Below are 19,630 nucleotides of genomic sequence, written 5' to 3'. Positions count from 1 at the left end.
ACGGCCAGTTAACCTAACTTCCACATCTTTGAATTCAGTAAGAAGTCTCACAACACCAGATTGAAGTCCAACAAGTGTATTTAGGATCACGAGCTTTTGGAGCGCCAATCCTTCACCAGGTGATTCACCGAAAGCTCATGATTCCAAATAAACCTGTTGGACTTTAATCTGGTGTTGTGAGACATCTTACTGTGCCCACCCCAGTCTAACACCGGCATCTCTACCTCATCTTTGGACTGTTGGAGGAAACCAGAGCACCCAGAGGAAACCCATGCAGACACAGGGAGAATGTGCAAACTACACAGACAGTCACCTGAGGCTGGAATTGACCCCAGATCCCTGGCAGCGCTAAACACTGTGCCGCCCATGCACTGTCCAGCCTTCACTGTAGCATGATTGGAGGGGAAAGGATAGTAGGGTGATCCCCCCCCACTGCCGGCCCCTGCCCCCTGCACTGAGGCTAATTAATGCAGTGTACTGGTATGGTGGCCATGGTGTAGAGTCATTGGTTCATGGTATCCTGCTGTAGGAGGTAGTGAGGTAAATATTGTGCTCATCCCAAGGGCGATAAAGGGCAAGAAGACACAAGTTGGTATGAGCCCCGGGCTGCTGTGGACAAGAACCCACATGTGAGGCATCCTCTTAGCTGGGGCAAGTGGCACAGGGAACCCTAGAAAATTAGGACGGTTAAAGGCCATTATCTGTGGCTTGAGGAAATTGTGTAAAAGATTTTAGCTTTGAGTGCAAGAGGGTTCGACTTTGGGAAAATAGATCCCAATCAAAGTTGGCCATTGCTGTGGTCACGTGACATTGCTGCATTGCAGTAGTACTGAAGCCAGTAATTCGCACTCAATCGAAGGCTTAGTTTAGCCACAGTTTGAGGATGTTTCTATTGATCGATTTCGGATTGGCAACTCCAAGTGAAAGGACTTGTGACCTTCTGACATTTCATTAAAGTTGTAAAGCCAACACCTCTGTCAAAAGAGTCAATTTACACCCCATCCCCCTTCACTCCCCAGCCCAGCCCACACACTGTGGCAGCGGAAAACCCGTATGTTTGACTGTTTTCTTTGCACCCTTGTCAATTTTGAGAATTAACAAAAACCTTGCTTACTCCTTGCTTTACAGTGTTGGCGAGTTGTCTAACACTTCAGCTTAAACCGGCAGTGTGCTTTAAGGTCACAGCAAGCATGGTCCATGCCATCGGTTTCCCTGCCGCATCAACAATATAAGTCGTGTCCTTGTTAAAAGTATTGAACGACCACCAACGCTCTACCATGTGAATGGGGAAAAGGAATGCAGGCCTGGGCCTCACCAGCCTCTGGCTGCGTCTTCCCAATCAAAGGGTTAAATCATTCAAAAATATATATATATTTAAAGGCAAGTGTCTGGGAACAAGTGTAAATGTTGCAATGATTAATAGTTGTTGGTGGATTGCTAAAGGCATTGTAAATGTTATAGTTTTATTACTCTGAATATTATTTGCAATGTATATGTTCTCATTGTTAGGAATGTTCCTTTATCCTCGGTGTTGTGGAAGACTTGAACTCCTCCCAGAGAGGTTTGGTTATAGAAACGAGAAGCAGGAAAAGGCCATTCGGCCCTTCGAGCCTGCTCCGCCATTCATTTTCATCAAGGCTGATCATCAAATTCACTGTCCTGATCCCGCCTTTCCCCCCATATTCCTTGATCCCTTTTGCCCCAAGAACTATATCTAATTTCTTCTTGAAATTGCATGTTTTGGCCTCAATTACTTTCTGTGGTAGTGAAATTCTACCGGCACGGTAGAATTCTACCGGCACGGGGTGGCACGGTGGCACAGTGGTTAGCACTGCTGCTTCACAGCTCCAGGAACCTGGGTTCGATTCCTGGCTTGAGTCACTGTCTGTGTGGAGTTTGCACATTCTCCTCGTGTCTGCATGGGTTTCCTCCGGGTGCTCTGGTTTCCTCCCACAGTCCAAAGATGTGCGGGTTAGGTTGATTGGCCATGCTAAAAATTGCCCTTAGTGTCCTGCGATGCGTAGGTTGGAGGGATTAGTGGGTAAATATGTAGGGATATGGGGGTAGGGCCTGGGTGGGATTGTGGTCGGTGCAGACTCGATGGGCCGAATGGCCTCTTTCTGTACTGTAGGGTTTCTATGATTTCTATCGTATGGAACAAACGCTCTGTGCTGTTGGTTACTCCCCATTGTCTGGCAAAATTCCAGCCAGATATAAAATAGGTTTTCATCATTTCATTTTGGATGTGGGAAGTGAATGTGGACATTGAAGTGACATTTGTTTTGTATTTACAATAAGGGTACAATCCCCTATAATAAAAATGTAAACCTTTGCCACACTTCTGGTCAACACTGTTGACAATACCTTTCTAACTGTGATCTCCTTCAGTAAACAGCTCCTGGTGACACTGCAGTGCAAGCCGAGGCCACTAGATAACCTTATAGTTCCATTATCCTTCTGTGTCACCATCCCATGTGCAGCATCCATGGGAGCTATTTCAATGCTTTGTATTCGGGATGTCACCCAGTCCATCACTGAGTAGAGGACTTCAGATTCACGTTCTAATCAGGTGTTAACTGGGCCCAGATGCCACCGATAGCCTCAGCACCCGTCTAAGCTAGGGAGAGGGGAAGAGGGGACAAAAGTATGCAGGATTTCACACGGCTACTCATCGTCCAGTTGGAAAATGGGGAGGCGATGGCCTCATGGTACCATTACCAGACTATTAATCCGAAAACTCAGCTAATCTTCTGGGGACCCGGGTTCGAACCCCGCCACAGCAGATGGTGGAATTTGAATTCAATAAAAAATATCTGGAATTAAGAATATATTGATGACCATGAAACCATTGTCGATTATTGGAAAAATCCTTCTGTTTCACTAATGTCCTTTATGGAAGGAAATCTAACGTCCTTGCCCGGTCTGGCCTACATGTGACTCCAGAGCTCAGCAATATGGTTGACTCTCAACTGCCCTCCAAGGGTAACGAGGGATGGGCAATAAATGCTGGACAGCCAGTGACGCCCATGTCCCATGAATGAAAAAAAATGTCAGGTGTGGACAGGATTCAGTGGAGAGAGATTAGAGCCAATGTTTCGAGTCTGGATGATCCAGACTCAAAACTCAAGGGCGGCACGGTAGCACAGTGGTTAGCACTGCTGCTTCACAGCTCCAGGGACCTGGGTTCGATTCCCGGCTCGGGTCACTGTCTGTGTGGAGTTTGCACATTCTCCTCTTGTCTGCGTGGGTTTCCTCCCGGTGCTCCGGTTTCCTCCCACAGTCCAAAAATGTGTGGGTTAGGTTGATTGGCCATGCTAAAATTGCCCCTTAGTGTCCTGAGATGTGTAGGTTAGAGGGATTAGTGGGTAAAATATGTAGGGATATGGGGGTAGGGCCTGGGTGGGATTGTGGTTGGTGCAGACTCGATGGGCCGAATGGCCTCCTTCTGCACTGTAGGGTTTCTATGATGATTTCTATGAAAACTTTGGTTCTATTCTCTCCCCACAGACGCTGTCAGACCTGCTGAGATTTTCCAGCATTTTCTGTTTCCGTTTCAGATTCCAGCATCCTGCAGTATTTTGCTTTTATTATACGGGGAGGGATTGAGTTGGATCTCGAGCAACTTGTCAGCCAGGTGGCCACCTGCATGCACAATTGGGGAAAATGGCAGCTCTCGCGAGGAAGGCCGATGGAACTGTGCGCCAGCAATGTCTCTCGGGATGGGGAGGTTTCATAAGAAATGGATCATAGAAAGGTTGGGAGGATGTGGGGAGTTCAAGTCTTCCAACGACATCGGAGCAGGAGAACATTTTCCTCTTATCTGCCCGCAGGTGTTGCCTCCGTGGCAGGACACCCGTTCTGTAAATAATTGCTATGTTTAAACATTTAACTATTCAGTGTTAGAACTGACTTGTTTCTCAGCAGGAGGAATCACGACAGCTTCCTGTGCAACTACATCATCAGAACCTGCACTAACAACTGCTTCGGAGCAGCAGCATTTTAAAATGGGGAGGGGGGGTGGTGTGGGTGGGGGGGGGGGGGGGGGGGGGAGAAAATGCTGCATATGAAACAAAAAACAAATGTCTGGTATTTTTTTCCAGTTGTGATGTGCTGCAGTCATTTCCATGGAGAAACACAAAAAAAATAAAAATTCATATTATTGAGGTTGTGGGGTGAGCTGTATTCATTCTTCCCAAACTGTTACCTTCCGTTTCTCTCCTTAGGTCCTTGCCTCTGTCACGTCTTCCTGCTCTAAGTCCATTACCGTCGGGGCCGCATGCGTAGAAGTTTATTTGGCAATTTCCATGACTGCCTATTCGATTTAAAAGTGAAAGGCTGGAATTTTACCGCCCTGCCTGCCAGCCACGGGAATCGGAGGGGGCAACAATGGGAAGGTCCGTTGACCTCAGGCGGGATTTTACGGTTTCGGGACAAGCGAGGCCGTAAAGTCCCACTCCAGTGTGTCAGCCAGGGGTGGCGATGGCCTCGTGGTGTTATCGCTCGACTACTAATCCAGAAACTCGGAGAATGTTTTGGGGATCCGAGTTCGAATTCCGCCACGGCAGATGGGGGAATTCGAATTCAGTAAAGAAAGAATCTGGAATTAAGAATTGACTGATGACCATGAAACCATTGTCGATTGTCGGGAAAACTCATCTGGTTCACTAATGTCCTTTAGGAAAGGAAATCTACCATCCTTACCTGATCTGGTCTACATGTTACCTTAGAGCCACAGCAATGTGGTTGACTCTTAACCACCCTCAGGCGACTAGGGATGGGCAATAAATGCTGACCAGGAAGGTGTCCCCGTGTTTGCGTGGGTTTCCTCCGGATACTCCAGTTTCCTCCCACACTCCAAAGATGTGTAGGTTAGGTGGATTCGCCAGGCTAAATTGCCCCTTAGTGTCCAAAGATGTGCAGGTTAGGTTGATTGGCCAGGTTAAAAATTGCCCCTTAGGTTAGCGTAGGTTAGCGGGATTAGCGGGTAAATATGTGGGGGTAGGGCCTGGGTGGGATTGTGGTTGGTGCAGACTCGATGGGCCAAATGGCCTCCTTCTGCACTGTAGGGTTTCTATGATTTCTATGAGGTTAGGTGGATTGGCAAGAGTATTATGTGGATTAGCAAGGGTAAATATGTAGGGTTACAGGGATAGGCCAGAGTGGAGGACCTGGGTAGGATGCTCTTTTGGAGAATCAGTGCAGACTCGATGGGCCAAATAGCCTCCTTCTGCACTGTAGGGATTCTATGGTTCTAAAGGGTCCACTTCCTTTTGGCATCATGCCTATGCATTAGTGTGGGTGGCATCTGAGGGTCAAAGGAGTAAGTTTTACTCCCTCCACTGTCTATTGATGCTCAATTTAAATTGTAATGTCTGGTTCCTGCAAGCGGAGACTAGGGGAAGATGGTCTTTGTACGGAAGTGAGGGAGGATACGAGACACCATGAAGATCATTCACGCTGCATATTAACACAGTGGTAATCTGAATTAAGAACAGAACCTGCTGTAAGCAGGCAGCAGGTGGGTTACCATCCACGGAGGGAATAGATAGGCTGTGTTTTTGATTGCAGCAGGTGTGTGTGATGAAGGAGCAGCGCTCCAAAAGCTCGTGATACCAGATAAACCTGTTGGACTTTAACCTGGTGTTGTGAGACTCCTCACTGTATCCACCCCCAGTCCGACTGGGGCCGGCATCTCCACATCAATTTGGATGAGGATGTTGTCCAGAATTTCTTCTATGAATTAATGCCATGGGAATCTTCCACATCCACCTGAGAAATAGGAACAGGAGTAGGCCATTCGGCCCCTCGAGCCTGCTCTGACATTCAATAGGATCACGGCTGATCCAACACTCCTCACATCCACTTTCCTGCCCTTTTCCCATATCCCTCGATTCCCCGACTGATCAAAAATGTATCCATCTCAGCCTTAAATATACACAAAGACTCTGCCCCACTGCTCTCTGTGCCAAGGAGTTCCAAAGACTCACAACCCTCTGAGAGAATTCCCCCTCATCTCAATCTTACATTGGCATCCCTTTATTCTGAAACTGCCCTCTGATCCTAGGCTATCCCATGAGGGGAAACATTCAGCTTTTACCCGGTCAAGCCCGTTAAGATTCCTATACGGGGCCCCTATTTAAAGATTAGTTTAAAAAGCCACCATTCCAACCATGCAGCATTCCCCCACTACTGCATCGGATGCTCAGAGAATCCCTACAGTGCATCTGCACTGACTCTCTGACAGAGTATTTTACTCAGGCACTGTTTCCCCACCCTGTCCCCGTAACCCCACACATTTCCTATGGCTAATTCACCCAACCTATACATCTGTGGAGTGTGGGAGGAAACTGGAGCACCCGGAGGAAACCCACGCAGACACGGGGAGAAGGTGCAAACTCCACACAAGACAGTCACCCAAGACCGGAATTGAACATGGGTCCCTGGAGCTGTGAGGCATCAGTGCTAACCACTGAGCCACCCATGACTCATGAGTGGGGCTTGAATCCACAACTTTTCTGACTGTGAGGTACGAGTGCTGAGCCATGGCTGACGGATTGTCAACGTGATGCCAGACATCATCTGACGAGCATGTTGATGCAGCATTGCGTATTTTACAGAAACAAGTTTGCTATTAAAACTGTGTCAGAGGTGAGATACCGGTTGAACTGGGAAAAACTATTGGGAGAATGTGTGATCTTTAAGAAAATGTTGTTTCAGGTAGATACAGGCACCTCCAACAGTACAGCACTTTGCATTAATTTGTGTGTTCATGTTCTGGTGTGGAACTTTGAAACCACAGCTTTCTGAGAGTATTACCTACTGAGCCGCAACTAACATTAAAAAAATTAAAATTTAAAAATTACTTTTGGAAGTCAATTCTTACTTAGATTCCCAATTTTTTTTTGGAGGATTTTGTGTTTACTTATCCAAAATCTCCAGTTTAGAGGATCATTTCAGCCAAAAGCACTTTTGTGTCATTGTGGCTATTCCTGTAACTCAGCTCACATTTTTGTGTTTACTTATCCAAAATCTCCAGTTCAGAGGATCATTTCAGCCAAAAGCACTTTTGTGTCATTGTGGCTATTCGATATTTTAAATATTGTGAGGAGTCTCCACAGTTCACTAACAAATAAAGTCAAAGCTTGTGGAGTGCTAAACCAGTCAACAGGACTTTTGTGATAATCAGAACTTGGAATTGCTGTTGGCAAAAGTGCTGTGACTGATCTATTCATGAATTGGGCATTTTTTTTTAAGCTTAGCTGTATCTAGTTCAGTTCTGCCTTGTTTTTATGGAGTTCAGTAATGTCCAAAACAAATGCGGTTTTCCAACAATTTACCCTAACGTTTTTGATTCTTCCCATTTTATCCTGGTAATTTTTTTTGATGCTAAAAGCAAAAACTGAAAGTGCAGATATACTTCATAGAATCTACGACACGGAGACAGGCCCTTCGGCCCAAACTGGTCCATGCTGACCAAAAAGCCCATCTAAGCTAACACCTTTTCCTATAGAATCATCAGACTGTAAGAATTACAGACGGTCGTGAATGTAGCCCAGTCCATCACACAAACCAGCCTCCCATCCATTGACTCTGTCTACACTTCCCACTGCCTCGGCAAAGCAGCCAGCATAATTAAGGACCCCACACACCCCAGACATTCTCTCTTCCACCTTCTTCCTTCAGGAGAAAGATACAAAATTCTGAGGTCATGTGCCAACCAACTCAAGAATAGCTTCTTCCCTGCTGCTGTCAAGACTTTTGAATGGACCTACCTCGCATTAAGTTGATGTTTCTCTGCACCCTAGCTATGACTGTAACACTACATTCTGCACTCTCTCTTTTCCTTCTCTATGAACGGTATGCTTTGTCTGTGTAGCACGCAAGAAACAATACTTTTCACTGTATGTTAATACATGTGACAATAATAAATCAAATCAAGTCAAATACTTATCATGGCATTCATCCCGAAATCATGCTAGTCCTGTCTCCTTCCTCATGTCCTGAAGCATTCACTCTATGCTGGAGTACGGTTCTACAGCGTAGCCTCCAGTCCCTCACATCCATGTGGTTATTACAGTGAGTCTGAGTGGAGAATGTTGTTCTCTCTGAGAGAAACCGCCGCCACCCTCAATCCTGTAACTCAGCTCACATTCACACAAAGATTTCTCAGATTCCAACCCCCACCCAAAGCATCACAATTACCATATATTACCATACCTACCATATATTAAGAAGTCTCACAACACCAGGTTAAGGTGAAGAAGCAGTGCTCTGAAAGCTCGTGATTACAAATAAACCTGTTGGACTTTAACCTAGTGAGACTTCTTACTGTGCCCACCCCAGTCCAACGCCAGCATCTCCACATCATGGCTGCCATATATTAAGCTGATCTTTCTCTATGCCCTAGCTATGACTGTAACGCTGCATTCTACACCCTCTCCTTTCCTACTCCCTTATGTACTCTATGAACGGTATGTTTTGTCTGTATAGCATGCAAGAAACAATACTTTTCACTGTATCCCTGTACAAGTGACAATAATAAATCAAATCACCAACTGCAGAGGCATGGAGGCCAATTGAGACCTCACCAGTAACAGCCGAGCACAGACCAAGTCCTTTCTGTTCAGTTCTGGTAAATCTCCTCTGCACCCTTACCAAGGTCTGTATTGATTATTCCAATCTGCTCCTAGCAACCCACCACAAACTTAATGTCATCTAAAACTCTGCTGCCTACGTCTTGCTCGGCGCCAAGTCCTGTTCTCCTATCACGCGTGCTGCCTAACCCACATTGTTTATATCGAATCCCTACAGTGCAGAAGGAGGCCTCTTTCTGTACTGTGGGGACCCTATGATTCAACTCCCTTCCAGTCTTCACCCCTCTCTATCTCTTCAAACTCTGGCCTCTTGTGCAGCCCCAATTTTAATTGCACCAACACTGGTGCAAAGATAAGAGATTTACTCTAATGGGACAGTGATATATGTTTGATCGTGCTCCATTATAGCACCTTGGGATATTTCACTATGTTTAGGGCACTCGGTAAGTTGTTTTTGTTGTATGGTTGGCATCATGTGTGCCAGACCGTTTGACCACTAAGTATTTGTACACACTTCAATGTACAAATAGGTGTGTTGGAATTGAGAAACCAACACTGTAGGAACTCTACTTCTTCATCATAGAAATCATATGTTCAGTGAAAGGTGACTTTATCCTGCTCAATCCTTCCATCTGGGATTCTGGGACACCTATTCCAGGCTCCAGCCATAGCTCTTATCCTCCTCTAGGGCAGGGCAGCTGGGAGGTTCATCCTTAACACTGGGAAATCCATAAACAGCAATGGGGAGTTCCATGATCCTACATGGATATACTCCACTCACCTGATAAAGGAGTAGCGCTCCGAAAGCTCGTGATTCCAAATAAACCGAGATTTCTTACTGTGCCTACCTGGATAGGCTAATTCCCTTTATTTTTCTACCAAGTCATCAGCCTGTAAGTGGACGACAGAATTTACAAATAAATATGAAATGACTTCCGCTGGCTCTGAGTATCAAACTCCCTTTCCCCAGACTGTGATGCTCAATGGCTTCCTTGCTGGCATAGTGGTTAATATCCCCGTTTGTCACGCTGGATACTGGGGTTCAATTCCCCAACGGGGAGCTGCAACATTTCTATGGTGGCACAGTGGTTAGCAGTGCTGCCTCACAGCGCCAGGGACCCGGGTTCGATTCCCTGCTTGGGTCACTGTCTGTGCGGAGTTCTCCCGTGTCTGTGTGGGTTTCCTCCGGGTGCTCCGGTTTCCTCCCACAATCTGAAAGACGTGCTGGTAAGGTGCATCGGCCATGCTAAATTCTCCCTCAGTGTACCCGAGCAGGTGCCGGGGTGTGGCGACTTGGGGATTTTCACAGTGACTTCATTGCGGTGTTAATGTAAGCCGTCTTGTGACGCTAATAAATAAACTTCAAACTTTAAACAACATAAAATTGATCACATGCAAGTTCAAATATATTTTATTACCATCATCTAAGTATTTACATTTTGTTACAGTCTTGTGGTCATGAACAAAAGGTCTTCTGATAATGATGGAGGGAGCTCTTCAGGCTGTTTTGTTGGCCATGTCCTTGATGTAGTGCCAGCCTCTGTGAGAGAATTCATTACATTTTGTAGGGACAGTTGACAAGAAATGTGCAGTTGCTTTGACTCCTGAAAAACAATGGAAACCAAAGCTGGTTCATGTGCTTTTGGGAATCCTTACTCATGAGATGCTCACTCTACCCACTCCTACTCAATAGCTACCAACAGGTACAGACCACCTGAGGCAGGACCAACATTACACACACACATTCACATAGCCTTCCTCTCTATATGGGACAGGTCAGCCTAGACTTGCACTGCCAGTACTACTCCAATAGCTAGCCCAACTGGCCAATCTTCACATACTGTCTAGGGCAAGAGTGTCGGGAGCTCTGATAAGTATAGTCATAGATCATAGAATCCTACAGTGCAGAAAGAGGCCGTTCGGCCCATCGAGTCTGCACCAACCACAATCCCACCCAGGCCCTATCCACATATCCCTACATATTTACCCACTAACCCCTCTAACCTATGCATCCCTGGACACAAAGGGGCAATTTAGCATGGCCAATCAACCTAGCCCGCACATCTTTAGAGTTCCTCTTTTACACATTAATAGAAATAGAAATCATAGAAATCCTACAGTACAGAAGGAGGCCATTCGGCCCATCGAGTCTGCACCGACCACAATCCCACCCAGGCCCTACCCCTACATATTTACCCGCTAATCCCTCTAACCTACACATCTCAGGACTCTAAGGGGCAATTTTTAACCTGGCCAATCAACCTAACCCGCACATCTTTGGACTGTGGGAGGAAACCGGAGCACCCGGAGGAAACCCATGCAGACACGAGGAGAATGTGCAAACTCCACACAGACAGTGACCCAAGCCGGAATCGAACCCAGGTCCCTGGAGCTGTGAAGCAGCAGTGCTAACCACTGTGCTACCGTGCCGCTCTAACAGGAAGATCTAGCATCTTCCGGTTTTTATTTATTTAGTAAGAAGTCTCACAACACCAGGTTAAAGTCCAACAGGTTTATATGGTACCAAATACCAAATGGTATTTGCTACCAAATAAACCTGTTGGACTTTAACCTGGTGTTGTGAGACTTCTTACTGTGTTCACCCCAGTCCAACGCCGGCATCTCCACATCATGTTTATTTATTTATCCAGACTTTTAAAAAAAATGTTATCTGAGCATGTAACTATAATCTCACAGTGGCTAACTGGCTCATTCGGGTAATATGGCAGAATTAAGAGTGAGAGAGAATTCTATTTCAAAGCGAGTGACCTGTTCTCTAGTCATTCCTTGGGTGGTATTTTCCGACCATATTCGTCCCAAAACCGAAAAATCCTGTCCGAGGTCAACTGACCTTTGCATGGTCCGCTTCTCCCCTCCCCCCCGCCCGCCCGAGAAGATTCCCATGGCGAGCGGGATGGGAAAATTCCCCCTTTAACTCACCTTCTGACTCCCCAGAGCCTGTCCACTGTCTACAAGGCATAAAACAGGAGTGTGATGGAATACTCTCCTCTTGCCTGGTTGGGTGCAGCTCCAACAACACTCGAGACTTGACACCACCCAAGACAAAGCAGCCCCGCTTGATTGGCACCCCATCCACATTCACTCCCTCCAACACCAACACACAATGCCAGCAGAATTCTTCACCATTTTCCTCACTTGGTCTCTGCTCCGAATAACTCCTCATCCTCAGTGATTTTGACTTCCATCTCACTCACCGTGCTCTCTCCGGAATTCACTGCTCTCCTATTCTTCCTGAATATCACCATGCAAACTCCCAATCACATTCACAGTCATCCTGCCATCTCATGCGGCCTCACTACCCCAATCATGTCAATTACAGGCAAGGCCAACTCTGATCTCTTCCTTGTATCACTCTGCACCCACATAACTCTTACAAACATCCTTTCTTCTGTATCAGCTCCTGGAAAAAAATGATCTCCCTCCAATTCACTAACAGGTGCACTTCAAATTCCTAACTATCTGCCTCTGGCCCTCTGTTCACCACAACATTCCTGCATGAAACAATTTCCTCAATTGCACCCTAACCTCTACACTTAATGCCCTAGCCCCCAAGTTAAATAATTACTCTCTCTCATCCTGGTGTTTCTCCCAGTACATCTCCACTCCCCTGAGTCCAAGGTCCACAGACTTGAAAGAAGATGGCTAACAACTGGCTTAAGCCAATCAATACTGGATCTGGTTGGAGCATTTACATCACTATCATGTCCTTCTCATGACTGCTAAAACTGTTCATTGCTCCAGGATCATCCTGGATTCCAGCTGCTGGTTTCTTTTCTCTCCTTCAAATCGTCATTTTAAACCCCTCCCTCACCCACCTCCTCCCATTCTCACCTCCAACAACTAGAACATAGAACAGTACAGCACAGAACAGGCCCTTCGGCCCACGATGTTGTGCCGAGCTTTATCTGAAACCAAGATCAAGCTATCCCACTCCCTATCATCCTGGTGTGCTCCATGTGCCTATCCAATAACCGCTTAAATGTTCCTAAAGTGTCTGACTCCGCTATCACTGCAGGCAGTCCATTCCACACCCCAACCACTCTGCGTAAAGAACACCCCAACCACTCTCTGCGTAAAGAACTGCGAGGAGCTTATGGACTTCTTTGTCACCAGGATTATAACACTTTATCCCTCCCTTCCACGAGCTCATCAAGCCAGACATCCATCAACTGACCCACACCTCAGGTCCTAGCCCTGAACTTGAATCTTTCTCGAGCTGCTCCCATTATTCACCCACTCTCTGAGTTCATCATGTCCCCCTTCTCTTGATATTCAATGGCAGTATCATCACCCACCATCAACATCCTGGGGGTTACCACTGACCAGAAACTGACCTGAACTAGCCATATAAATACTGTGGCTACCAGGGCATTTCAGAGACTAGGAACCCTACGGTGAGTAACTCACCTCCTGACCCCACAAAGCCTGGCCACCATTACAAAGCACAAGTCAGGAGTGTGACGAAATACTCTCCCTTTGCCTGGATCCAACAACACTCGAGAAGCTCAACAACACCATCCAGGACAAAGCAACTCCTGATCGACACCCCATCCACCACCTCCACTCCCTCCACCATCGATACACAGTGACAGCAGAATTCTTCACTTCTACAAGGTGCACTGCAGCAACTCACCAAGGCTCCTTTGACAGCACCTTCCAAACTCTCAACAGCTACCGTCTAGAAGGACGAGGGCAGCAGACACATGGGAACACCACCACCTGCACGTTCCCCTCCAAGCTACTCATTATCCTGGTTTGGAAATATATCACTGATCCTTCACTGTCGCTGGGTCAAAATCCTGGAGCTCCCTCTCGAACAGCATTGTGGGTGTACCTACACTACATGAAATGCAGCGGTTCAATTTGGCAGCTCACCACCACCCTCCCAAGGGCAATTAAGGATGGACAATAAATACAGGCCTAGCCAATGAGGTCCAAATCGCAAGAATGAATTTAAAAAGGCTCTTCAGCCTACTTTGCCTGTGCTAGCCCTTCAATTGGAGCTACCTACCATAATTACACAAAGCTGGCCTTTCCCTGTCTACTCTCCATTTTTCAAGCAGCTATCCAATTCTGTTTTAAATGGTGTCATGGTCTCTGCATCAAAAGGCACTTCGCAGAATCCCTATAGTGCAGAAGGAGGCCATTCAGCCCATCGACACTGCACTGACAACAATCACACTCAGGCCCTATCCCTGTAACCCCATGTATTTACCCTGCTAATCCCCCTGACACTAAGGGGCAATTCAGCATGGCCAATCCACCTAACCCGCACATCTTTGGACTGTAGGGGGAAACCTGAGCACTCGGAGGAAACCCACACAGACACGGGAAGAACGTGCAGACTCCACACAGACTCCTGAGCCAAGCCAGGGATTGAACCCGGGTCCCTGGCGCTGTGAGGCAGCAGTGCTAACCACTGTGCCATGTACATCTTTGGGATGCTCCAAGGGGCCTGCCTCTTGGTCAGGTCTTTGCTCACCTGTCCTGGTGTCTCTTTATGTAACACGGTGTCAAAACATGACTGGTGTTCTCCCTTGTGGCTAAAGGGATCAGGCGGTACGGAGAGAAAGCAGGAGTGTGATAAGGAAAGTGCATGATCAGCCGTGATCATATTGAATGGTGCTGCAGGCTTAAAAGGCCGAATGGCCTCCTCCTACCCCTACTTTCCATGTGCATCTCCTTGGGATGTTTTGTGTTGAGGTACTATATAAATGCAAGTCATTCTTAAGGTAAAGAGCACAGATGTATTAAGGGGAAGCTAAGTAAACACACGAGGGAAAAGGGAATAAAGGGAAATGAAGTGGAGTTGGAGGAGGCTCACATGGCTTTGATTCTTACAGTGACCCAAGGCCAGAATTGAACCCGGGTCCCTGGCGCTGAGAGGCAGCAGTGCTAACCACCATGCCACCCCGAGTTCGGATTAGGGTTTTATGATCAAGCAAAAAGTCTTAAAAATAAATCTGTGCAAAAAAGGAGTGGTGTCGCATCGTGGTTTTTGGAACAGTGACTCGGCCATCAATTTATCAGAGTCTTCATATTGCCACAGCTTTAACTCCAGGGTTAAAGCTGGATGCTGCTTTATATCAGAGTGTGTTTACAGGCAGTGCAATGGGATGCGATGTGGCAGATTCTGAACCTCTGTCTACAATGCACAACATTTAAGATTCCTGTTTTTAGCCGAGTCGTTAGAAAGTATCAAGAATCATAGGATCCCTACAGTACAGAAGGAGGCCATTTGGCCCATTGAGTCTGTACCAACCACATTCCCACCCTGGACCTATTCATGTAATCCCACACATTTACCCTGCTAATCCCCCTGACACTAGGGTTCATTTAGCATGGCCAATCAACCTAACCTGCACTTTTTGGAGTGTGGGAGGAAACCCACGCAGACATGGAGAACGTGCAAACTCCACACAGACAGTGACCGAGGCCGGAATTGAACCTGGGTCCCTTGCACTGTAAGGCAGCAGTCCTAACCATTGTGCCACCGTGCTGTCCAAGAGACTACCAATTACAGCGTTGACAATCAGGAAGATAAAGAATTGGGATTCCTGTCACTGCTAAATATCCAACAGCTCCTGTTGAGTAGCAGCAGGATCCAGGGTCAGTGCAGGCCCCACTGCCTCTCCGTAATCTAACTGCCTTTTATTACTCGCAGTCTAGGCGGAGTCACACCAGAATAACCCATCCAAAAGTCTAAGATCACATACCAACCATCTCAAGCACATCATCTTCCCTGCTGCCATCAGACTTTTGAATGGACCTATCACATATTAAGCTCATCTTTCTCCCCACCCTATCGGTAACTGTAACACCATATTCAGCACCCTCTCCTTTCCTTCAATCCTATGTACTCTATAAATGGTATATTTTGTCTGTATCGCATAAGAAACAATACTTTTCACTGTACCCCAATACATGTGACAATAATAAATCAAATCAATGAGGTGCTAAAGAAAGTCAAGAACTCGTGAATCCGCACAAACTCTGACTAAAGTTGATTAATAGACATCTTTACCTGTGTTCCACAATTCAGCCGCAGGCACATTTAGCTTGGGAATATCTGGTAGCTGCGAAGGAAAGGTAAACCATTAGCTTTTATCCACTGTCAATCTACAGCTGTTCCTTCAAAAAATCCTCTCCTGGGATGAGAGCATCCTTGGTCGCGGGACCGGCATGGATCATTGCTCTCAAGGCACTGATATAATTGGTTGACCTGCTTGGTCAGATGGCATGCTGAGTGGCACTGGAGTCACATCTCAAACTGGCCAACAGAACCAAGACCTGAACAGTGGTTTTATAGAATCCTACAGTGCAGAAAGAGGCCATTCGGCCCATCGAGTCTGCACCGACCACAATCCATTTACCCTTGCTGGTCCCCCCGACACTAATTTAGCACGGCCACTCCACCTAAACTGTACACCTCTGGACTGTGGGAGGAAACCGGAGCACCCGGAGGAAACCCACGCAGACACGGTGAGAACGTGCAGACTCCGCACAGACAGTGACTCAAGCCGAGAATTGAACCCGGGTCTCTGGCGTTGAGAGGCAGCAGTGCTAACCACTGTGCCACCATGCAGCCCTTTGGACTGTGGGAGGAAAGCGGAGTATCCGGAGGAAACCTACACAGACACAGGGAGAACATGTAAACTCCAATTACCTGGGTCCCTGGCACTATGAGGCAGACACACACACACAGACACACACTCACACACACACACACACACACACACAGACACAACGCTCCACCAAATGCCCCATCCCTTGATCCATCGACCCAGGGTAGAAAAGATTGAAACACACCCGAAATCCCCAAATTCAACCCCTGGTTCATACAGAGTAATCTGATCTCAGCCAGGGCAGTTGTCTGGATACAGAAGTTGGATTTAGCACCATGGCCTCTCCGTCTAATCACAACCCTCCATCCTGACCCCAGAAACCCCCACCCCTGACAAAACAAAATATGAGGAAGAGAAGCAGAGGGAGAAAAGGCCAGGTTGGAATCTCCCTCCACCCCCAAACACAATGCAGAGGCTCTCACTGGAAAGGTGTGCACGTGTATGGCACTCAGGCAAAGAGAGTTTCAGCTTCCCATTGGCTAAAATAGCATAGAATCCCTACAGTGCAGAAGGCGGCTATTCGGCCCATCGAGCCTGCACCGACAACAATCCCACCCAGGCCCTATCCCCGTAACCCCACACATTTACCCTGCTGAACTCGCTGACACTAAGGGATAATTTAGCATGGATAATCTATGAATGACTCTTATCCCCAGGCTTACCACATAACACCACGTATCTACCCTGCTAATCCCCCTAACCTATATATCATGGGATAATGAGGGACAATTTTAGCATGGCCAATCCACCTAACCTGCACATCTTTGGAATGAGGGAGGGAACCGGAGCACCCGGAGGAAACGCACGCAGACACGGGGAGAATGTGCAAATTCCACACAGACAGTCACTTGAGGCCAAAATTGAACCCGGGTCCCTGGAACTGTGAAGCAGCAGTGCTAACCACTGTGCCACTTTGCAAGTTCACCTACCAAGTTCAATCTGAGTTTACAGCAGAAGAAAAGCTTCTTTGGCAATGGAACAGAGAGCTGCTATCGTCATCTGAAGCCAATCCCAGACAGGAGAGGTGAATAAAGAACAAAGTAATTTCTTTGGACGATGTACTGTACCTTCACTCCGAAATAATTCGCCCACTGATCCACAGCAACCGGTACTTGAGTTGACACCTTCTCCAATATCTCAGAACTGCGTTCCCCATTTCCCAATAAGTCTTGGTCGTAAACGGTGTACAAAGCACCTCCAATTATCCCAACCTTTGTAAAGAACCTTGAAAACAAAACCATTAGGAAACAAAATAATATATCTCAGTCCCATTTCATCAAGAAACGGTCATATTATCATCAGACATAGCTGTACAAGGCCAGCAACCATGGACATTTATGTATCTCCTGCCAAATACAGGAGTAGGACTTGCATTTGGAGTGTTGTCAGAAGCTGATTTAGTGGACTGGCTCAATAAGCAATTTGAACCAAATAAAGCAATATTGTTCACATTGGTCTTCCTCTAATTCAGAGCACAGAGTTCAATTCTTCTTCAACAAACAACAAAACTTCCCATCCAGAGAACAGAAATCATGGAAGCAACATCCCTGTCCCAAGCAGCACGTCTAAAAAGCCACTAACCACTCATCTCAGCGTTGCTGATGTGATCTTGCTGTGTACAAAATGGCAGCCACACAAGTTGCAGCACATTGTAATTAATTTTATATGATATCTTCTAGGATGTTTCTGATGGACTGAATGATAAAAAAAAGCTTGCATTGACATCACATTTTAAGAAACTTTATCAGGAATTTCCAGGGTAACGTTGAGAATATGGTAGCATTGATACTGATGCAACGTATCTGAAGTAACAACTTGTATGCCAGCTTAGTTTTCTTTTCATTCATGGGACATGGGCATCGCTGGCTGGCCAGCATTTATTGCCCATCCCTAGTTGCCCAACAGCAGTTGAGTGTCAACCACATTGCTATGGTTCTGGAGTCACATGTAGGCCAGACCAGGTAAGGACGGCAGATTTCCTCCCCTAAAGGGCATTAGTGAACCAGATGGGTTTTTCCGACAATCAGCAATGATTTCATGGTCATCAGTAGATTCTTAATTCCAGATTTTTTTTCAAATTCCATCATTTGCCATGGTGGGATTTGAACCCGGGTCTCCAGAAGATTCGTTGAGTTTTGGAATTAATAGTCTAGCGATAGTGCCACTATGCCATCGCTTCCCCTGGGCCAATTCATTTCAGAATTACTTTTAGCTCTTCAGGAGACAGAATCTGTCAATACTCGAGAAAAGTCACAGTGACCAAATCACGTGGATGTTCAAACTGGAGACATATTGAGGGGGACTTGGCAGGTGAGGGCAGCAGAGCGGCGATGCTGATTGGCTGTTTCAGATAAGATTTGCATAGGCGCAGTCACTGCTACCAAAAGATGGACATCTGGAAGACATCCTCTGTCTTCGTGTGAAGGCAAGCAGCTGAGGGCAGCAAAGTGGCGATGCTAATTGGCTGTTTCAGGTAAGATTTGCATAGGTGCAGTCACTGCAGTGACTAGTTACAGGGTGGTTGTCACACCACAGGTTCAGTCAGATAGATGGGTGACCACCAGGAGAGGCAGGCAGGTAGTGCTGGAGTCTCCTGTGGCTATTCCCCTTTCAAACAGGTATACCATTCTAGATACTGTTGAGGGGGAGAGCCTGTCAGGGGAAGATACCAGCAGCAGCCAGGCCTGTGGCACCACACCTGGTTCTGCTGTACAGCAGGGTTGGGCAAAGAGCAAGCGAGCAGTAGTAATAGGGCACTCACTAGTTAGAGGCACAGACAGGTGTTTCTGTGGCCGCGATCGAGTCTCCAGGATGGTGTGTTGCCTCCCTGGTGCCAGGGTCAAGGATGTCTCTGAGCAGTTGCAGGACATTCTTAAGGGGGAGGGTGAACAGCTAGAAGTCACTGTACATATTGGTACCAACGACATAGGTAGGAAAGGGGATGAGATCCCGAAGTGTGAATATAGAGTTAGGCCAAAAGCTAAAGTGCAGGACCTTGAAGTAATTTCTAGACTACTACCGGTGTTAGTGCTAGTGAGAGTGGGAATAGGAAGATTAGACAGATGAATGCGTGGCTTGAGAGCTGATGCAGGGGGTAGGGATTTAGATTTGTGGATCATTGATATCTCTTCTGGGGAAGGGATGACCTGTTCAAGATGGACGGGTTACACCTGAACTGGAGGGGGACTAACATCCTGGCAGGGAGATTTGCTAGAGCCACTCGGGAGGGTTTAAACTAGTTTGGCAGGGGGGTGGGATCCAAAGCAGTAGGGAGACAGAAGAGAAGGTTGAGGACAGCACAGAAGTTAAAGAGAGCACATTAAATAGTAAAGGCAGTATCAGTAATCCTAGTACCAGACAGATCAGGCAGGCAAAAGCAAGACAGAGAGC

General features: G+C 46.8%; 1 protein-coding gene across 1 annotated transcript; it reads right to left on the bottom strand.

Annotated features, from left to right (window-relative positions):
• Positions 1-9,989: 9,989 nt before the first annotated feature.
• Positions 9,990-19,365, bottom strand: micos13 (mitochondrial contact site and cristae organizing system subunit 13). Its single transcript, XM_078198696.1, has 3 exons — positions 17,308-19,365; positions 15,640-15,691; positions 9,990-10,198 (listed from the first exon to the last, which is right to left on the bottom strand). Exons 1-3 carry the CDS (start codon positions 17,479-17,481, stop codon positions 10,092-10,094), a joined length of 333 nt encoding a protein of 110 aa, XP_078054822.1. The 5' UTR covers positions 17,482-19,365; the 3' UTR covers positions 9,990-10,091.
• Positions 19,366-19,630: the final 265 nt, after the last annotated feature.

This window comes from Mustelus asterias, chromosome 26, assembly GCF_964213995.1.
Source record: "Mustelus asterias chromosome 26, sMusAst1.hap1.1, whole genome shotgun sequence".
In the NCBI taxonomy this organism is placed as follows: domain Eukaryota; kingdom Metazoa; phylum Chordata; class Chondrichthyes; order Carcharhiniformes; family Triakidae; genus Mustelus; species Mustelus asterias.
The sequence above is the reverse complement of the archived record's forward strand: the minus strand, read 5'-3'. Positions and strand labels throughout refer to the sequence as shown.